Source organism: Pleurodeles waltl, chromosome 10 (assembly GCF_031143425.1).
Source record: "Pleurodeles waltl isolate 20211129_DDA chromosome 10, aPleWal1.hap1.20221129, whole genome shotgun sequence".
Lineage (NCBI taxonomy): Eukaryota > Metazoa > Chordata > Amphibia > Caudata > Salamandridae > Pleurodeles > Pleurodeles waltl.
In genome coordinates this window covers 638478416-638496799 of record NC_090449.1, presented here as the reverse complement: position 1 = coordinate 638496799, position 18384 = coordinate 638478416, and the positions used below count along the sequence as shown (strand labels likewise).

The 18384-nt window shown below is 42.1% G+C and overlaps 1 protein-coding gene across 3 annotated transcripts in view; it reads right to left on the bottom strand.

The window, feature by feature from the left end:
* Window positions 1-18384, bottom strand: part of DPP6 (dipeptidyl peptidase like 6) — a 1951083-nt gene that overhangs the window by 832473 nt on the left and 1100226 nt on the right. For all 3 annotated transcript variants that reach the window (XM_069211130.1, XM_069211129.1, XM_069211131.1), the window contains exon 4: window positions 1164-1258. In XM_069211130.1, the coding sequence (XP_069067231.1) occupies window positions 1164-1258 (95 nt within the window). The remainder of the gene's footprint in view (window positions 1-1163; window positions 1259-18384) is intronic.

Below are 18384 nucleotides of genomic sequence, written 5' to 3'. Positions count from 1 at the left end.
AATATATCATCCAACTAAATATATGTTTGTACTTATTTTTTAAATATAATTTTCAGTCATTTGACTCCTTGATTCTTCAGAATAGCACAAAGCAATTGGGAAACACGAAGAAAATACAGTAAAAATACTTATGATAGTTTAAGGTACAGCAAATATGTGATCACATACTGATGATGAAGGGTATGTACTTTTAGGGACCTATTCAAAAAGGCTTTTTGGAGTACATAAAGTAGTAATCCTGTAATACTCTTTTATGTACTGTTATACGCCTTTGTGAATCGGACCTAACCATCTAAGATGGAAATGAAATTGGAATATTCTTATATAGTTGGTATAAACAGAAAGGACTTTGCCCGCTTTTTAATTTAACTTATAGGGAGTTGGACGTTTCGGGGCTGATTCACAAAGGCATGAAATAGTATTTAAAATAGTGCTTCTGCTTTACAGCTTCCCATTTCTATGCATGCTTTTGTGAATCGGCCCTCATAGAGTCTGCTACCTGGTCCTAAGTGGCCTTAGGAAGTCACTGGACTCTGTATGGCTATTAACTTTGGAAATGTGCCATGAATTTCACCCATTTACATCCTTGAGTCATAGTTATAAAATTACATCTTGATGTGAGGACTCCTTATGTTCGGACTGCTGTGCGTCTCTTCTGTAGGTGTAATTAACATATTCAGTGGTCACCTCTTTTATATAAAGTCTTTATACCTCATAAAATTAATTTCAAATAATGGTGATCTCCATATGAAATATATGAAAGACAATTTTAATTTCATTAATTTATCAAGACATGCTTAAATAAAGTAGAATGAAGTAACCCCACACTTCACACTGCCATTATAGGTGATTTTTTGAAAATAGTTCTGTAAATGTGTAAAGCCCCGAGCTTTTCATTTTTATGCTGCAGACCTTATTAAGTGCTTACTTCAAATACCTGAGGAAGATTACCCCAAAATTAGGGCTTCCAGCGCATTTAATTAGCGTGGGCCTAATTTAACATTATCTTCTGATTCTTGGCATGTTGTGTTACAAGTTTATTGCTTTTACATAGCCACAGGGTTGCTAGGTGAGAGGAATATCGAAAACGAGGTAATTTCATGCATGATTTGGTTGAATACATTGAAAGCAAAACAACTATAATGATGATAAAACATACTTACACATTTTTTGTTTTCTATTAATATTGTTGACTCGTTCCTTTCAACATTAAGCTTCACCACATTACCGGTCTGTGTTCGATACAACAATTCTTTTGCTGTAAGAAAAATTGAAATATTGTTTAAGGAAAGTCAGAATATTGTCATATGACTACAAAAGCTACTGCAAAGTTTTTAGGCATTTCTTACAAGGTACATGTTCCAAACATACATATCATAACTGGATGAAAAGCAGACGCAGCACGTTTAACGATTGGTTTGTAGAAATATGTTTGCCCAAGTTTTTAATCAGCCTGTTTTTGGGGGTGATTCAGTTTTCCAGGCGAACTCGCATTAAGACTCCCTAATGTTTTTCCTACCCGCGAAGGTAGAGACAGGCTCCTGCCGGTCCTTTTCCTTTTAATGTCCTGCGGGAAGGGGGGGGAGGGGGGGCTTTCCTCCAGAGGGCAGTGTTTTATGTTTTAACAAAAAGAAGATCTGAGAGCAAGGCCTGCCGCCCCCCTCCCCCAAGAACAGTGTGCTGTGTCACGTCTGGCTTGGGACAGACTTCTGTTTTTCCGGAGCATTCCTCGGTAGTATACATACAGAGGGTTACCGTGCTTCATCAACAGGTCTTTTAAATTGTCATTCAACTTTTGCTTCCACCTATCAGAGCACACAGCGTGAAGCAGTGGGTCAACCCATTTTACCCATTGGTCTTCTTTGTTTTGAATGCACAAATCCAGTACACATTATTCATATTCGTTTGTCTGGGGGGCTTTCCTCCAGAGGGCAGTGTTTTATGTTTTAACAAAAATATCTGAGAGCAAGGCCTGCCGCCCCCTCCCCCAAGAACAGTGTGCTGTGTCACGTCTGGCTTGGGACAGACTTCTGTTTTTCCGGAGCATTCCTCGGTAGTATACATACAGAGGGTTACCGTGCTTCATCAACAGGTCTTTTAAATTGTCATTCAACTTTTGCTTCTACCTATCAGAGCACACAGCGTGAAGCAGTGGGTCAACCCATTTTACCCATTGGTCTTCTTTGTTTTGAATGCACAAATCCAGTACACACTATTCATATCCGTTTGTCTGTAGTTCCTCTCTTTTCAGGAACAAAGCTGGTTCAACGTGCCTTTTTATTATTTTTGTATAGTTTATTATTTTAGCTAGATTTTTTTAAAGTTTACAGTAAAAGGTGTTTAATGAGATTGCAACACTGTAGCCGTCTGTGATCTGAGTGCTAGGTTAGATGGCGGTTTATTCTTGTATCCATCACAATAGTAATAACAAAATGCATTGTGCAATGGAAAGCCGTGTTTAGAAAAACATCACTAGCAAACACGGACGAGTAGGTGAATGCTTAACATTTTTATTGAAAGCATATTCAAGTTTCACTTTCTCCCCTTCTTTTTTATTCTACATGATTGTTGTAAAAAAAGGAACCAGAACCAAGTCAAAATCTATTGGCTTTGCCGATGGTTTTTAAAAACGTCCACATGCGTTGTAGGGTAGGGCAGACCCATACAGTGCAGGACAGTGCAGTTTTATTTTTTTATTTTTTTCGTGTTCTGTGGGAGGAGAAGATTCCCGCACATATATAAAGCTGTTTAAAGCCCCTTATTAAGGTTACATTTTCTGAACCTTAATCTCCATTGCATACTGACTCGACAGTCCGAGCATGAACTTGCGGTTATCTGTAGATCCCACTGGGCATCTGCAGAGAAATAAAATTTGCTGGTCTTCAGCTGTGTGGAGATCGCATAGCAGATGTTAGGTGTGTGCTTAATAACTCTAGAGTACATGGACTCCGTCTGCTGCTGTGGCTATCAAATCAGAGGAAAGACATGGTAAAGGCATGGTGAGTGCACCTATATTTAAAACATTAAAAAAAAAAAAAGAGTCACTCATGTTGCCTTTTCTCTGACTTACAAGCTTGTCGAACAACTCTGAGGTGGTTTACTATGATCACAGTTAACTGAATACAATATCTGTATTAGTTAGTAGGTCAAGTAATCTTTATTTCGTTTTCCGAAAACATAAAATATACTTCACATCAATACAATACAATTTCTTAAATGTATTTTTGGACATGTCCAAATACCTTTTGCCAAAACTGATTAGGAGACACATTTAGAATTTCATTTAATAAAATGTAAAGTGCTTCTAGTCCTTAAAGTCTGCAGCAAAACAAATACCACCGCAAAACATACATCACCTCAAGTGTAGTGTACATCAAGTGTAGTTGCAGTAAAACCACAGGTGCGTATTTGCAGCGCATCACACAAGCATTATTAAGCAACATCTCAAATAATATTTCCTGGGACCCTTATAAAACACACACAGCAAAAAAATAAGTGTGCACTGAGCCGAGCTGCCACTACAAGTACAACTAGGAGATTCCCTTGACCAGGCACACATGCAGGGGAGGCTCCTACGCTATGGCAGAGGAGCGCCGCTTCCCCCCCCCCATGCCAGCAGCATCAGCTGCAAAACTTTTACAAGAGAGCAATGATAAATCATGTTTATTATCTTTTTCTTGTAAAAGGGGTGGGGCCACGGGCAATGACAAGGAAGGAGGGGGAGTGCACAGCACTCCCCCTCAGTGAGCATGTATGTTTGGCCGGCCAAACACACAGGCGCACTAGGCTCTCTCCAACCCAGCACTGCATTGCCGAGTTGGAGACAGCAGACAGAGACTCTCACTCTGCCTTGGAGCGCCCTGACTGGGTGCTCCGTCCAATCCAAATGCTGCTTTCATGCCAACAGCGTGAAAGCAGCGTTAGGATTAGATGCATGGCAGGCTGGGAACCTGTGCCTGCAGTGGAGGAGCAGATTGGAGCGGCGAGAAAGGTACATAAAAAATATATATATATTATCTATTTTATTTTGTCCCCTTCCCCGCCACACTCTGCCCCACCCCTTTTCCCTCCCACAAGCCACCACTGCACACCTGCTTGGAAAAGCTATTAGAAACTGTGCCCCATAAAGGTGGAAATGAGTGAACAAAGATCTTTGAAGGCCATTAGTCACAAATTATATAATGCAAATCCTCCTTTAATGAAACATGTGCAATGATGCTCATTTTAGACATTTCAAGTTCAGCCGTAGACTCATCATAATAATGTTAAAAATATGCTTTTAACCCCGTTTTGTGATAAATAACAGGGCAAATCCAGGTTGTTAAACATATCTAGCCTGCCCAGATTCTTAAACAGGGTCTTAATACATCATAGCTGTGGAATGCGTTTAGCATGTTCTAAAGTTTTAAAAAGTAATGTAAAACAAGCCTATTTATAACTCAGATTTAGTCCAAATTGCATGTCATAAGAGGAAACTAAGAGCCTCATTATGAGGCTGGCGGTCCAAGGACCGCCACCCTTGCAGTGACGGTCGGACTATCGTAACTGTGGCAGTCCGACTGCCACCTTACAACCCTGGTGGGGAACATTGTTCCCGACGGGGTGACGGCAGTCTGAGTTGTACTGGCTGTTTAGAATGTAACTTACCACCAGCCTTTTCATGGCAGTCACCCTGCCATGGTAAGGCTGGTGGTAAGGGTGCGCTGGGGGACAAAAGGGCCCTGCACTGCCCATGCCCCCATGCCCAGCACCCTCGGAATGCAGACAGTGCGCACTCTGAAGGTGCTGTGTGCTACGGTATTGGCCTGGGCTCCCCTAAAGGAGCCGAGGACAATATCGTTGCACTGTTCCCGCCCGTCAGCCAGGAGGGAAAGTGTTTTACAATGTTCTCAACGGTCAGCCCAGCGGGAACATTGTAATATGCTTGGGTGGATGCCACCACCATGGTGGTGGCGTCCTCCCCTTTCATTTGGCAGTTCCACGGCGTGACTGCCAAACTCATAATGAGGCCCTATGGTAAACAGCCTGAACCACGACCTTATTAAATGCAATTTTCAGTTTACCGTGCTCACAATTGCATTTTCTGTCAAATCAACATTAAGTATGGTAAAGGCACGTTTCTATTAACTGATGAGTCCTGAAACAAGGGCTTTCCTTTCCTAGAATTCCCACAGCAGACTCAGAGATGATGCAATACTTAAATAGTGTCTTGATGATAGTATGTGGAATTATAGATGGGTAGCTGTGAATACCAGGTATGTTATTCACCAAGCCATTCTGAGTGACATGAAATAGACAACAATAGCGAAGCTTAAGTGATCTAGAATGTCACTCTGAACTCAGAGGTGTTAAAATTCCCCATTACTCACAGTTTACCTTTCTGTAATTTTATGTTTTGTAGGGCCACCCAAATCATCTGCTCCTCATACATGGAGGGACAGAGGGGTAATAGGGGCACCACACCCGCCCTCCTGTACGCCACCCTCACCACCCTCAAGATATACTCCACAAAATTTAAAAATTAATACCTGGCTTAATACCACCCACCTCCACCACCTTCTGCTCCCCTCACCCAAACTGACAAAATTACCCGATCTCCTGCCTCCAGCAACACCCTCTATGAAGTCCCAACCGAAAGCTGCACACCCATGTCTCACTTTTAGAGAGGACGCACTGAGGCCGGCTATGTTAGAGCCGCTGCCAATGCAGATTCATTTTTGCAATCAGCATGGGTCTAGAAACCTCAATGGAGAGGGGACAAGGAGGCTTGCACATGGGGAGTGCCACCCACATTCTCCCATCTCACTTGGGCCTGTCGAGCACCAGGAAAGGTAGGAGAAGGCAGATGATACTGCCTGTCTACTACAGTGCCTGGATCTCTTGTGCCCAAGCGAGGATGCCGAATGAATGGGACACAAGCACTTCCCCAAGTATTATTACAACACTAGTTAACCATTTTTGCTAATCGTATGTGACGTAATACCAGTGAAAAAAAATATTTCGTCCCGACTATTCACTCTAAAGGTATGGTTGCCATATATAATAGTAGTTTTTATTGTGGCTCTCCTTATTTTGAGGAATTATTTGCATACTGCAAATAATTCAAACTATAGGAAATCGAAAGTAAACCAAGGATTCCTGCTCACCAACAAACCTTCATGCATTACCTTTAAAAAAAGCAAATCTAATTCTGCCTGCCATTGTGTAAACAAGTACAGAACCTTGTACAGAACCAAGCTATTCATTGTAATCTAGCTCACTTTCCTAAATATCAGACCTCCTCCAGGAAGTATGTGCTGGACACATTGACAGTTCAGCCAGAGAAATGTGTAATACACTATACGTATTTCTTTATCAGCTATTATAATTTCTGCGTCACACTTAATAATTAGTAGTTTTTATTCACAGTGAGGATACACCACCCTGTTCTACAATCCAATAATTTAGTTAGATCTGGCGCAAGAGACCCATCCTGGTATACACGTACTCAAGAATAAAACATAACATTAGGAGTACAGTAAACCACATTGTAGCACAGCCTGCCCTTTTTGTGGGGGGTCAATGTGTTAAGTGAGATATTTTCATACATGACTAACTGCCCACCTTTTAGGTCCCTTGATGTTGCTGTGCCAGAGATTCCACTCACCCTTTCATCTTTCTGAGGTCGATAAAATAAGTCACAAGTGTGTCTTGTTATTTCAATGACAAGACACACTTTGGTGTTGAACATTGTGTTTTACAAAAACATGCAATGGGTGGAACCATAGTTTCAGGCCAAAACGATGTAGCGGGTAATGCAGTGATGTCACATTTGGAATTAATACAGATGTTTTCAGGAACAAATCCTTCTGGCAAACCTGAAGGAATGTGTTCGCCCACGGAGGCCCAGAATTATGAAAAACATGAGGAAATCAGCGCAGTATGATTGAAATCTGAAGTTACTCCCTGGTCCACAGAAAGTCTATTTGGGATTACCAATAAACCTGCAGTAATTATGCACCCTGAGAAATAGTGATAACTATGTACATTTGAGTACATCATTACTGCATTTCAATTCCTGTCACAACTATGACAGCCTTAGTATGCTACCCTACCCCTTAGAAGTCTTCAAGTGCCATCTATTGAACCCCAAACTATATGGTAAGTGGTACCATACTCACATCTGTTTATTTACAGGAATACCAATGTCCTTACTATCGTTGCCTATGTAGAAATGAACCTGATAATGGGTTTTGTAAACAACACACTACCTTTATAAAAAATGGGGGCATTAAACATCTTGGCTGTCGGTGATAAATCTGGGCAGTAACACAAACTCCTTTTCTTTCTTTTTTTATTCATTTAATACTTGGAGTGATGCTGATACCGAGGGATGGGCTCCTGACGCTAATAGAACCTTTTGGCAAGGGAACAGGAAAAAACAATCCTATTGTAAATGCATTTTTTTGCGTTTTTCCTAACCATGTGAAGATTGGATTGTTGACTGAAAGCGAGGGTAAGAGTATTCCAATTTATGGCTGCCTGGTAGGTAAGACTCAACTTCAAATTCGGAACGTTTGATACGAGAAACTGAGGCCAAATGAAGAATGATAGATTGTAGGGGTCGGGAAGGAAGATGGATTGTACATTTCTTGGGACGATAGGGAGTCGAAGCTTTGTAATGAACTTTGTGTGCAAAGCAAAGGATTTGAAGATGGTGCAGCTGCGTGCAAGTAGCTGATACAGATCTCTAATGTGGACAAGTGCACGTGTACAGACTCGTTAGTACAGAATGAGCCGAGCTGCAGCGTTCTGAATCACCCTAATGGACGTATTTTCAGTAACTCAGTTCTGACGTAATCATTACGTGAACCACTGTTTCTCTAATCGAAAGAGGCATCCTGGAAAAACACTTGCAGAGCATTCTCAAAGTGAGAAAGCAAGAGGCCCTTCATATTCGACAAGTGGTCTTGCCCTACCTGCTAACTCAAGGGCTCTGAAAGGGTCTGTGTACCTAGTTCTGTTTTCACCATCAATTTCAGTTCTAAAGGGCACCCCTATTAATTGTCAAGTATGCTACAGCTGTGAAAGCCTTTTAGAGATACATTACCTGAATATTGTGTGGGAAGTATCATCCTGCCAAAATATCAGACCCTAAATACCGTGGACCAAAATATTGACAAGGTAAGTATGTACTGGTAAGCATAAGCTTACTATACTAAACCATGCTTACATGTACCTTGACAGTATATTTATCTACAGGGATGGCAATGACCAAAGTCAATACTCCTAAGGGGTGTAAACTGTTAAAATACTATGGTTTTAATATTGTCTCCTTTCCATACCCAATTAAGTATATGTTCATTTTGTTCTCGAGTTATACTTTTTGCTGTCCTTTTAATATTGGAGAAATATTCTTCAAACTGCCCGAAGACAGAAACAAAAACGTTTAGCAAAATGTTCTGGGCAATGTACGTTTCTGCATTACATTTAGAACTAGAGATGCCAAGCAATTAATTCGATTCAGATAAGTAATTATCTGTATCAATCATATATATATAGATAAGTTACAAATGGTAACCCCTACAAAGGTGACCTGCAAAAAGTCAGTATTTTCATGCAAAGATGAGGTGAGTAGGCCCCCATTTCCAAGTCTACAAACTTTGCAGAGTGAACCGCTGTTTCTATGGTTAACTAGTCATTATGCAGTTTGGTAACCTTTAATTCAATATTTTGTAAACATCTCAATGCCACTGATGTGGAGTAGATGGGAGGGAATTTTGATGTCTGCACAAACCGGAGTTTACACAGGGATAGGAATTTGGAGTTCTGCTGTAAACAGCGTACCCCCATCAGTCTTCTTCTGACAAATTCATGAGATGGAAATGTGCAGGTAAATCCTATACAGTAAGTACCTCTTTATGCATTGGATTCTTCTTTTTTCCCTTTGCATTGTGAGAATCAGAAGATTTTCTTCATCTAGCTAATGCCTCACCCAGCAAAATTGGTATATCTCTGACTTTTACTCAACTCAGAATCAGGGTCCATGTATTCAACGGACTGGAAACTGTGCCCAGAGGACCTTCTTTTGGGGCTATGACAGAAATGGAGATAGTCAGCATGAGTCATCTCATCAAATCATACAAAGTGTTTAGTTCGCAAGGTTTCTTTGCTACACGGCATATCATTTGCTTGCCTACCATCATCCACCACCTACAGGACTGACCATTAGGACTTCAAGATAAGGAGATGAGCTGGACAGACCGTTTTTACAGACCAGAAGAATCATAAACAACAGAGGCTGGCCATGCTCTTGAACACAAAAGCCAGTAATTCTAGGAGGCCACCAATGCCTTGCTAATGTGTACTAAGCCGACCTGCCTCTGCAACCTTGCAGTGATACTCAGTGGTGGTTGGTGGCCCTCAACAGTGTAGGAGGCATGGATTCCATCAAGAGCATAGTGACAGGCGCTGCAAGAAATCACAATGCCTTTATGCTCAATGCCAAAGTTCCCAATCATGGCTCGTTAACAGATTTTTATTGATAACGGGGCATGATTGAGAGCTCTGGGGCTGAGGCTGAAGGAAATGCGAGTTTCTCAGTGGACCACAAAGAAAACAGTACAATTTTAGTTGTGCTAAATGAAGTGACACTCCTTGTCAATCTTTTATTTCATAAGTGGCTAAGAATCACTCTAATTTTTATTTCCCATATAACTCTGATTCAGCACAATCTTATGATGTAGGTTTAAGAAGTGTTCGAAATTACTCCACACACCAATGGGGGGTGGTTGGTGTGTGTGTCTCTCTCTCTCTCTCTCTCTCTCTCTCTCTCTATATATATATATATATATATATATATATATATATATATATGCAAATTGGTGCAACAGGTGCAAATTGAAATCTGTGCCGAGAAAACCCACAATATTCCAAGTTTTACAGCTCAGAATGAGAAAACACAGGATAATACAGTTTTCTCCCCCATTCGGAAGTGCAGAAATTGGAGAAATTGGATATGGCAATCGATACTGTACCCAGTGAATAGCACACTCTGCAGTGTTCCAATTTGTCATGTGAGGTATTAACTCCCAGAAAAATGGGGGCATGAAAATGAGGGCCTAAGGTGTTACTTTAGAATCAGTGAGTAAAAAGAGCTGGAATGTTTCATGGTGGGAGTACCAGTTATGTGATCCTTCAATGCTTTAATTAGTTTTTAAGTGATAAAGATGAGGAACAACCGGCAACAATGATATATATTCTCCTCTTATGTGGTGTTTTACAAGAGCTCATGGCTTTTGAAAATACGGTAGCTAATTAAAGCAAAGTCTTGTAGTTTTACCGCCCATGTTGTAATTCGACGAACAATTTACCAACTCCTCCAGTTATAAAGAACCCCCTCCACCAGTTGCTAATAGAAAATCATGTTTTTTCACCCATTGTTCTCAATTTATCAGGCAGGTAATTTTCAGTTGTATTTATGCCCCACCTCCTGCGAAGTCATTGCATGTCCTCAATACTTTATAATGTGGGCAGCAGTGCCAAACCACGCTGAACTCTATCCTGCTGTAGCCAAGCATGCGGCTTCTGTTACCGATGTGTTCACAGTTTTCCTGCACCATGCTGTGCATTATCTGGAGTGTTAATATTTATTTGCTACGGTGCAAATGTTTCTGGCTTTAACATTAAAGTAAATAGTTCTGTACGTCATGTGAACGGTGACTCGGATGTTGCAGCTTCTACTTTACAAGCCATTCTTTGACATGATCTGTCCGAATACAGTCTTAAGCATTGCTAGACCCAGTGGATAAAGGGGAGTTTGTGTATTCCATTATTTTTCTGTGCAGTCAACGGACGTAATCCTGCAGCCTAAGTTAAAATGGCAAGTTACAACTGCACACACAGACATGTCAGTGGCAGGTCTGAGACATGATCACTGGGCTACTCATATGAGTGGCACAACCAGTGCTGCAGGCCCAATAGTCGTCTTACATACAGGAGTCAGAGCAGAGACTGGTGTGACATTTGTGCTTAACAAACAAGTAGAGTGTGAAACGTAGTTCAGAAATAGGGATATATATATATTGGTGCTGAAATCAACTGGGAGAAATCATCAAAACAAACAGCACTTTTTGAGCTAGGGTAGATTTGGACTGGTATGGCATATGAGGTATGAAGATGTTTATTGCAATGTTGCCTTAAATACTGAGCTAAATATGAAAAATGACTTGACAATTGCTGTCAGTAGAATAACCCTTGTGGCAAAAGAAACTGGCTTGTTAGTTCTGATTTGCATGATGAGACAGTGGGGAAACTGGAATGGTAGTGTGTACTTTCTAAGCTAGAGATGCACGGATATTGGTGGGTTTAAGAGATTGGGTTACTGGTTGAGGGGGTTAAAACCCTCCTCCAGCAGGAACCATAATCCTTGTCAGGGTAAAGCCACAAGCAAACCATAAATCAACCTGTGCTCAACCCCATGGTAGCTTGGCGTAGAGCAGTCAGGCTGAACATAGAGGCAATACACAAACTATTTCTGCAACACTCTCAATCAGTAACACAGTGAAAGCACACCAAAAGAGGATCCTTCAACAGATTTAGAAAAATAGAGTAAATTCGAATAAATGAAACAATATAAAAATAAAAAAAATTCAAAACAGTTGAACCGGAGATATGCAGGTTTAAAAATTTCAATGCACAAAGCGCCAACTGTGGATATCTGGTTGCACCGGACTGGGACAAAGTCCCAGGTTCAGGCCGACTGTGCTCGAGCATGGGCAGGCTGCAAGGAACCAGTGAGGTCAGCTGAACAAGAGTACCATAAATCCTTGTTGTGGACTGTTGCGAGGTCTTGCATCAAGGATGCGTCAATTCTGAGGAGCTGAGAAGATTCAATGTGAGGTCCTTGATCGTTGTCAAGGGCTTGCGATGCAAAACCCAGCATTGAGGATGTGTTGCACAGCCAAGGCGATGCATCAGTTCTGAGGAGCTGTGAAGGTGAGATGCAAGATCTTGCATCATCGTCCAAAACTGCCATCGATGAGGGATTTGTAATAAAAGGGCCTGTGTCGAAGAGGTATCCCGAAGTGGCACCACATGGAGAAGAAGGACTCATAAATGGCAGAGTCCAGGGGCGTGGTTCAAGGTTTTTTCTGTCCCTGAGGCTCTAGTCAGGGGGACAGCCAACTAGCCCTCGGAGTCATTCTTGGGTCCTGGGTTCAACAGATGCAGGTCCAGTCCTTCTCACCCAGGCAAGAGGGCATCAGTCAGCAGGTCAGCACAGCAGCGCAGCAGTCCAGCAAGGCAGTAGTTCAACAGAGTGACAGACCTTTCAGCAGCACAGCAATTCTACTTCCTTGCAGGTTATCCACAGGTACAGAATAGTTGATATCTGAGGTCCAATATTATACCCTGGGCCTTCCTTTGAAGTGGGGGAAGCTTCTAGAGGTTCCCCTTTGAAGTGCACAGGTTTCCTGCCTTCCCTGTCCTGGCTCCAGAGTAACTATAGGGGATATAAAGTCCTTTGCATGGAGGCAGGACACAGGCTATTCAAGTGTAAGCAGGGTTGTGCCCAGCTCCACCCTCCCATTCTGCAAGTGATGGACAATCCACCCACACTGGAGCGCTCTGTTGTGTGTTCCTGTCTAGGAGGAATACACGAAGACCAAATGTCAGTTATTTTCAGTCGTGTGACACAGAGATAGGTTAAACATATTAAATGACTAAGGCAGGGAAATGCCAACTTTCTAAAAGTGGCATTTTCTAAATTGTAATTTAAAATCTGACTTTGCCATAAGAGGGGATTTTTCAATTCAATTCCAAGGACACCAAACACGACCTGATTACCTGTTCCAATTTGGAAATTACAGCTGATTGAGTGTAATAAGGTAACTCCAATGTTTTCCTACGGGAGAGGTAGGCCTTGCAATAGTGAAAACTGAGGAGCTTTCATGATCAGGACATGTAAAACGTACAAGTACATGTCCTACCCTTTAAATACATTGCACACTGCCCTCTGGGATGCCCAAGGCCTACCCAAAGGCTGCCTTATATGTATTTTAAAGAAAGGCTTGGGCCTGGCAAAAGGTTTTGTTTGCCTGGTCGATATGTTAGTTTGAACTGCACACACACAGGCTGAAATGGCAGATCTGAGACATGTTTAAAGAGCTACTTAAGCGGGTGGCACAGTAGGTGTTGCAGGCCCAATAGTAGCATTTAATTTACAGTCCCTGGGTACATGTAATAACACCTTACTAGAGTCTTATAAGTAATTTAAATATGCCAATTGGAGAATAAGCCAATGTTACCATGTACACGCACTTTAGCACTGCTTAGCTGTCCAAAGGCTAATGAAAAAAAAATCAGCACATATAGGCAATGTGATGGCAAAAGATTTGTGGGAAGACCACCCTAAGGTTGACAGGACTATCAGTGGGAAATGATGCCATGCACACAGTGCAAGAAATGTAGTAGCTAGATTGCCGATGTACACTTCATGTGCATGAACAATATAAGAAGAGCCATGATTGATCTCTCTTCTAGTAAACATCTGCAAATCCTTAATTAAGAAAAAGTTTTTTCTGCTTTCAAGTGTTAACCTGTTGTTAATGTATAATGTTTTATACGTTTGTGCCCTATACACGGGTAAAAAGGCATGTTTTAGTTGTGCCCAATAAATACATATACTCATTCATTATGTATGAAAGCATCAGAAGTAGAGCCTTAATTATAAATTGAGAACCATTAAGGATATGCTAGTTGTTAGGTTCAGGTGTCTACCATGCATGACCAAACATACTTCAAATAGAGTTAAGGCTCAACACCACAGAAGAATCTTTGCTAACAATGCTTGACATAGCATTAGATCTGCACATTATGCCTGGAAATAAGCTGATCTGTAGGTCCCATATGCAGCTTTCAGGTAAAAAGGTAAATGTTTAAAAAAGGAGCACAGTTAAATGGGAGTGTTTCAGTTGTGTTTAAAATTAGTGTGTCCTATTTCTTAACCCTAACCAAAACGTTTATTACTATCATTTTCCATTTTTGCCTTAGTTGAACTTCCAATGTCTGCAGTATACTCCACATAGTTGAAATGTTTAGAAAGAGTGCTAGCACCTTAACCAATGTCCTAACCGTACAGTCAGACTCATTTAAAAATAGGTGTAGTTAGAAATGAGGTCTTTGGTTGGCAGTCAGGTTAACCCCTGTCCAAGCAAGGGCCCTCACTCTAGTCAGGGTAAAGGAGAATCACACTCAGTTAACTCCTCTCATCCTCTTGGTAACTTGGCACAAGCAGGCAGGCTTAACTCAGAGACAATATGTTAAGTATTTGTACAAACACACACAATAATACAGTGAACCACTACAAAAGGACACAACACAGATTTAGAAAAATAGTAAATATTTTATCTAAATAAACACAACCAAACATAATACAAATCCACAATATACAGTTAACAATACAAATATTGCACTAAAAAGAATTAAAACAGTGCCTTGAGGCACAAATGCTGCAAGTTGGTATTATGCGGCGTAGTCACGGAGTCGTTTCCTACAATGTGACGACAATGGCACCGTTTACAGAGTCGTTCGACCCCCAGGTACAGTACCTTAAGAAACAAGTAGAAAACAGGCCGGTGCAAGGAGCTGGGGAGAGCGGCTTTGCTGGGTCTGATACGGCAGCGGGTCTGGTTCCACGGGGCAGAAGGGCTGCCGAGTTGCACAGCGGTATCGGGTCCTCACTACAGGGCGGTGGAGGTGAAGCAGCATCAGATGCGAAGTTGGTCCCTTGGTTCCGGCAGATGCGAAGTCTGGCGGAGTCACGATGCTGTGGGACAACCTCACGGGAACGCAATGATGTCAAAGGACCACATGTACTGTGATGGCGTCGGGTCGTCACAGGCGTTGGACTTACGACACTCCGATGTCAGTAAAGTTGAGCGGGATCAGTGGCTGCAGCAACGCGAGGCTTATCGTGTCATTGGACTTCTAGGGGGTCCACAGCCTCGGGACAGGTGGCATCGTGGTTCCAGGGTAGCAGCGTCAGCTCACAGGTTTGTCGGATTCGTCGCACTCAGCGAGGTTCATGGCCTCGGGGCAAGTGGTGTTGCGGTTCCGGGCAGTGGCGTCCTTTGCAAAGTCACACGGCATCGTCCAGCATCGTTAGATTGGTTTTTCTCCATGAATTTACTTCCAGGGGTCCAGGAACTGGAATGGCACCCTCTGGTAAACTAGAGCCCACAGCAAGTAGACTCTGGTCTGGTTGGTGAAGCCTTTGCTTTCCCTGAGGCTTCAAAACAGGAAGCAAGCTCTACTCCAAGCCCTTGGAGTCACTTCTCAAGCAGGAATGCAACACAGTCCAGTCTCTGTCCCCTTGCATAGACAAAAGCAGCAACCACAGGATAGCCCAACACAGCACAGTCAAAGGCAAGGGCAGCACTTCTCCTCAACTCTTCAGCTCTTATCCAGGCAGAGGTTCCTCTTGAATCCTTGAAGTAATCTAAAGTCTGGGGTTTTGGGTCCAATACTTATACCCCTTTCTGTCTTGGAAGTTGGAAACTTCAAAGTAAAGTCTCAAGTGTCTGTAAGATCCTTTCTTGTCCAGACCAGGCCCCAACCACACACCAGGAGGTTGGAGACTACATTGTGTGAGGGCAGGCACAGCCAATTCAGGTGTGAGTGACCTCTCCTCCCCTCTCTTCCACCACAGATGGCTCATCAGGATATGCGGGCTACACCCCAGTCCCTTTTTTGTCACTGTCTAGAGAGTGGTGCAAACAGACCAACTGTCAAACTGACCCAGACAGGGCATCTACAAACAGGCAAAGTCACAGAATGGTTTAGCAAGAAAAAATGCCTACTTTCTAAAAGTAGTATTTTCAAACACACAATCTAAAAATCAACTTAACTAAAATACATATTTTTAAATTGTGAGCTCAGAGACCCTAAACTCCATATTTCTCTCTGCTCCCAAAGGGAACCAGCGCTTTAATAACATTTAAATGCAGCACCAATGTTAACCTATGAGAGAGATAGGACTTGCAACAGTGAAAACCGAATTTGGCAGTATTTGACTGTCAGGACATGTAAAACACATAAGTACATGTCAGACCTTTAACATACACTGCACCCTGTCCATGGGGCTACCTAGGGCCTTCCTTAGGGGTGCCTTACATGTATAGAAAGGGAAGGTTTAGGCCTGGCCAGTGGGTACACTTGCCAAGTCAAAGTGGCAAGTTACAACTGCACACACAGACATGGCAGTGGCAGGTCTGAGACATGATCACTGGGCTACACATATGAGTGGCACAACCAGTGCTGCAGGCCCAATAGTAGTATTTGATTTACAGGTCTTGGGCACTTCTAGTGCACTGTACTAGGGACTTACTAGTAAATCAAATATGCCAATCATGGAAAGCCAATTACACATACATTTAACATAGGAGCACTTGCACTTTAGCACTGGATAACAGTGGTAAAGTGCCCACAGTATAAAAAAAACAGCAAAAACAGAGTCCAGCACACATCAACAACCTGGGAAATAGAAGGAAAAAGTTAGGGGAGACCACTCCAAGGATGCCAAGTCTAACAGGTGTAGATTAAAAAATAAATAAAAAATAACAATTAATGCTCTCTAAACTGCCTAGTTAAACTTGACTGCCCTTTATATCAGAATTAAAGGCTTCAAGAGAAACAAATAATGTTAATTTAAAAAAAAGTAGTAAATCAGGATAATGCATTAAAACATGAATCAAAGTACCAAATATATCATCATCTCGGCATTGATAGTTTTTTTTTCTCAAGAAAATGTCACATTTTTTTTAACTATTTTATTTTAGACACAATACATGTATCAATAAAATAAGTTTGACGTTAACAAAGGAAACACATCTCATGGGATAGTTGTATTACATATTAGAACATAAGCAGTTAAAAGAGAGGAGTTTCTATAGAAATGTGTAAATCTAGGAGGATTGATTTAGTGAGTAAATTAAAAAAATGAAAAAATAAGAATAAGAATAAAAAACAATAAGAGTAATTCTTATAGAAATGCAAAAGTCAAAAAGAATTAAAAGTGAAAAAGACATACTAACACAAAAAGCAAACAAAAAATAATCTAAAACATACCTAGAACTAACAAGATTCTTTGCAACTTGCACAGATTAGGGCAAAGATCTACCAGATAAAATCATTACAAATTTGCACATCACACCATTAAAATATAAATTTGTAAAAAACATCTATCAAAAGAGTAAGGTCTTGGTTCACAGAAAACATAATCAGAAAGATCTCATCTGTACTGTGATTACAATATCAAAGGTGCTTCATTAAACATAAAGGCCCTCATTATGATACTGGCGGTAAAAACCGCCTACTGCCATGGCGATGGCTGCCAAAAGACCGTCGCCATGGCTACCAACTGTCTGCCATATTATAACCACAGTCGGATTTTCGCCAGAAGAATGGCGGAAATGCGGCTGTGGCAATGCCAGAGGATGGTGGTAAGGTGGCTCTGCTGCCACCAGCAGCGCCACGCCAGTAGACCGTCGCCGGCCATATTATGACCCATAATACGGCCTGGCGGTGTTCTGCTGGTGGACGGTGCTGGTGGCAGCAGCGCCCTGTCCCGTTTCCTGCTGGAGGACCCCTAAACACAGGTAAGTGGGTGCTCTGACAGGGGAGAGGGGTGTTGTGTGTGTGTGAATGTTTGTGCATGCGTGTATGCGGGTGTGTGTTTCGTGTTGAATACGTGTGTGCACGTATGGAGGTGTGAGGGTGTGTATGTTGTGTTGTGTGAATGCGTGTAAGTATGAAAGTGTGTGCGGATGTGTGCGGATGTGTGTGTGAATGGATGTATGCATGCGGGAATTGGTGTGTGTATGCATGTGTGTGTAGGGGTGTGTGTATGTAGGGGGGTATGTAAAGGAAGGGGGTTGAGGGGGTATCTGGAGAGGGGGTGGGGGAGACCTCTATTGGTGAGAGAAAAGGGATTCCCTGTCACTGATAGTGCCTACCGCCATGGTTTTCGGCGGTAGGCGGGGTCACTATCCCGCAGGCAGTACTGTGATGGCCGCCGGGCTGGAGATTGATATCTCCAGTCCAGTGGCTGTTACAGCTGTGGCGGTCGGTGTGATACATTGGCGGTTTGGCTTCAGCCAAACTGCCAATGTCATAATATGGTGGAAAGTACCACCAGCCTGTTGGCAGTACTTTCCACCACATTACCGTCATCCGCCAGGGTCATAATGAGGGCCAAAGTGACTTGTACATTGTTTCAACTTCTGACACTGTGCTTACTTAACATTAGACGCAGACCCCTTTGCTCTCATTCAAAAAACAGGGACAGTCTAAAAGTAGGTGTATTACAAAAAATTACATTTTCAGCACAAAAAAGCAGTAGCCATT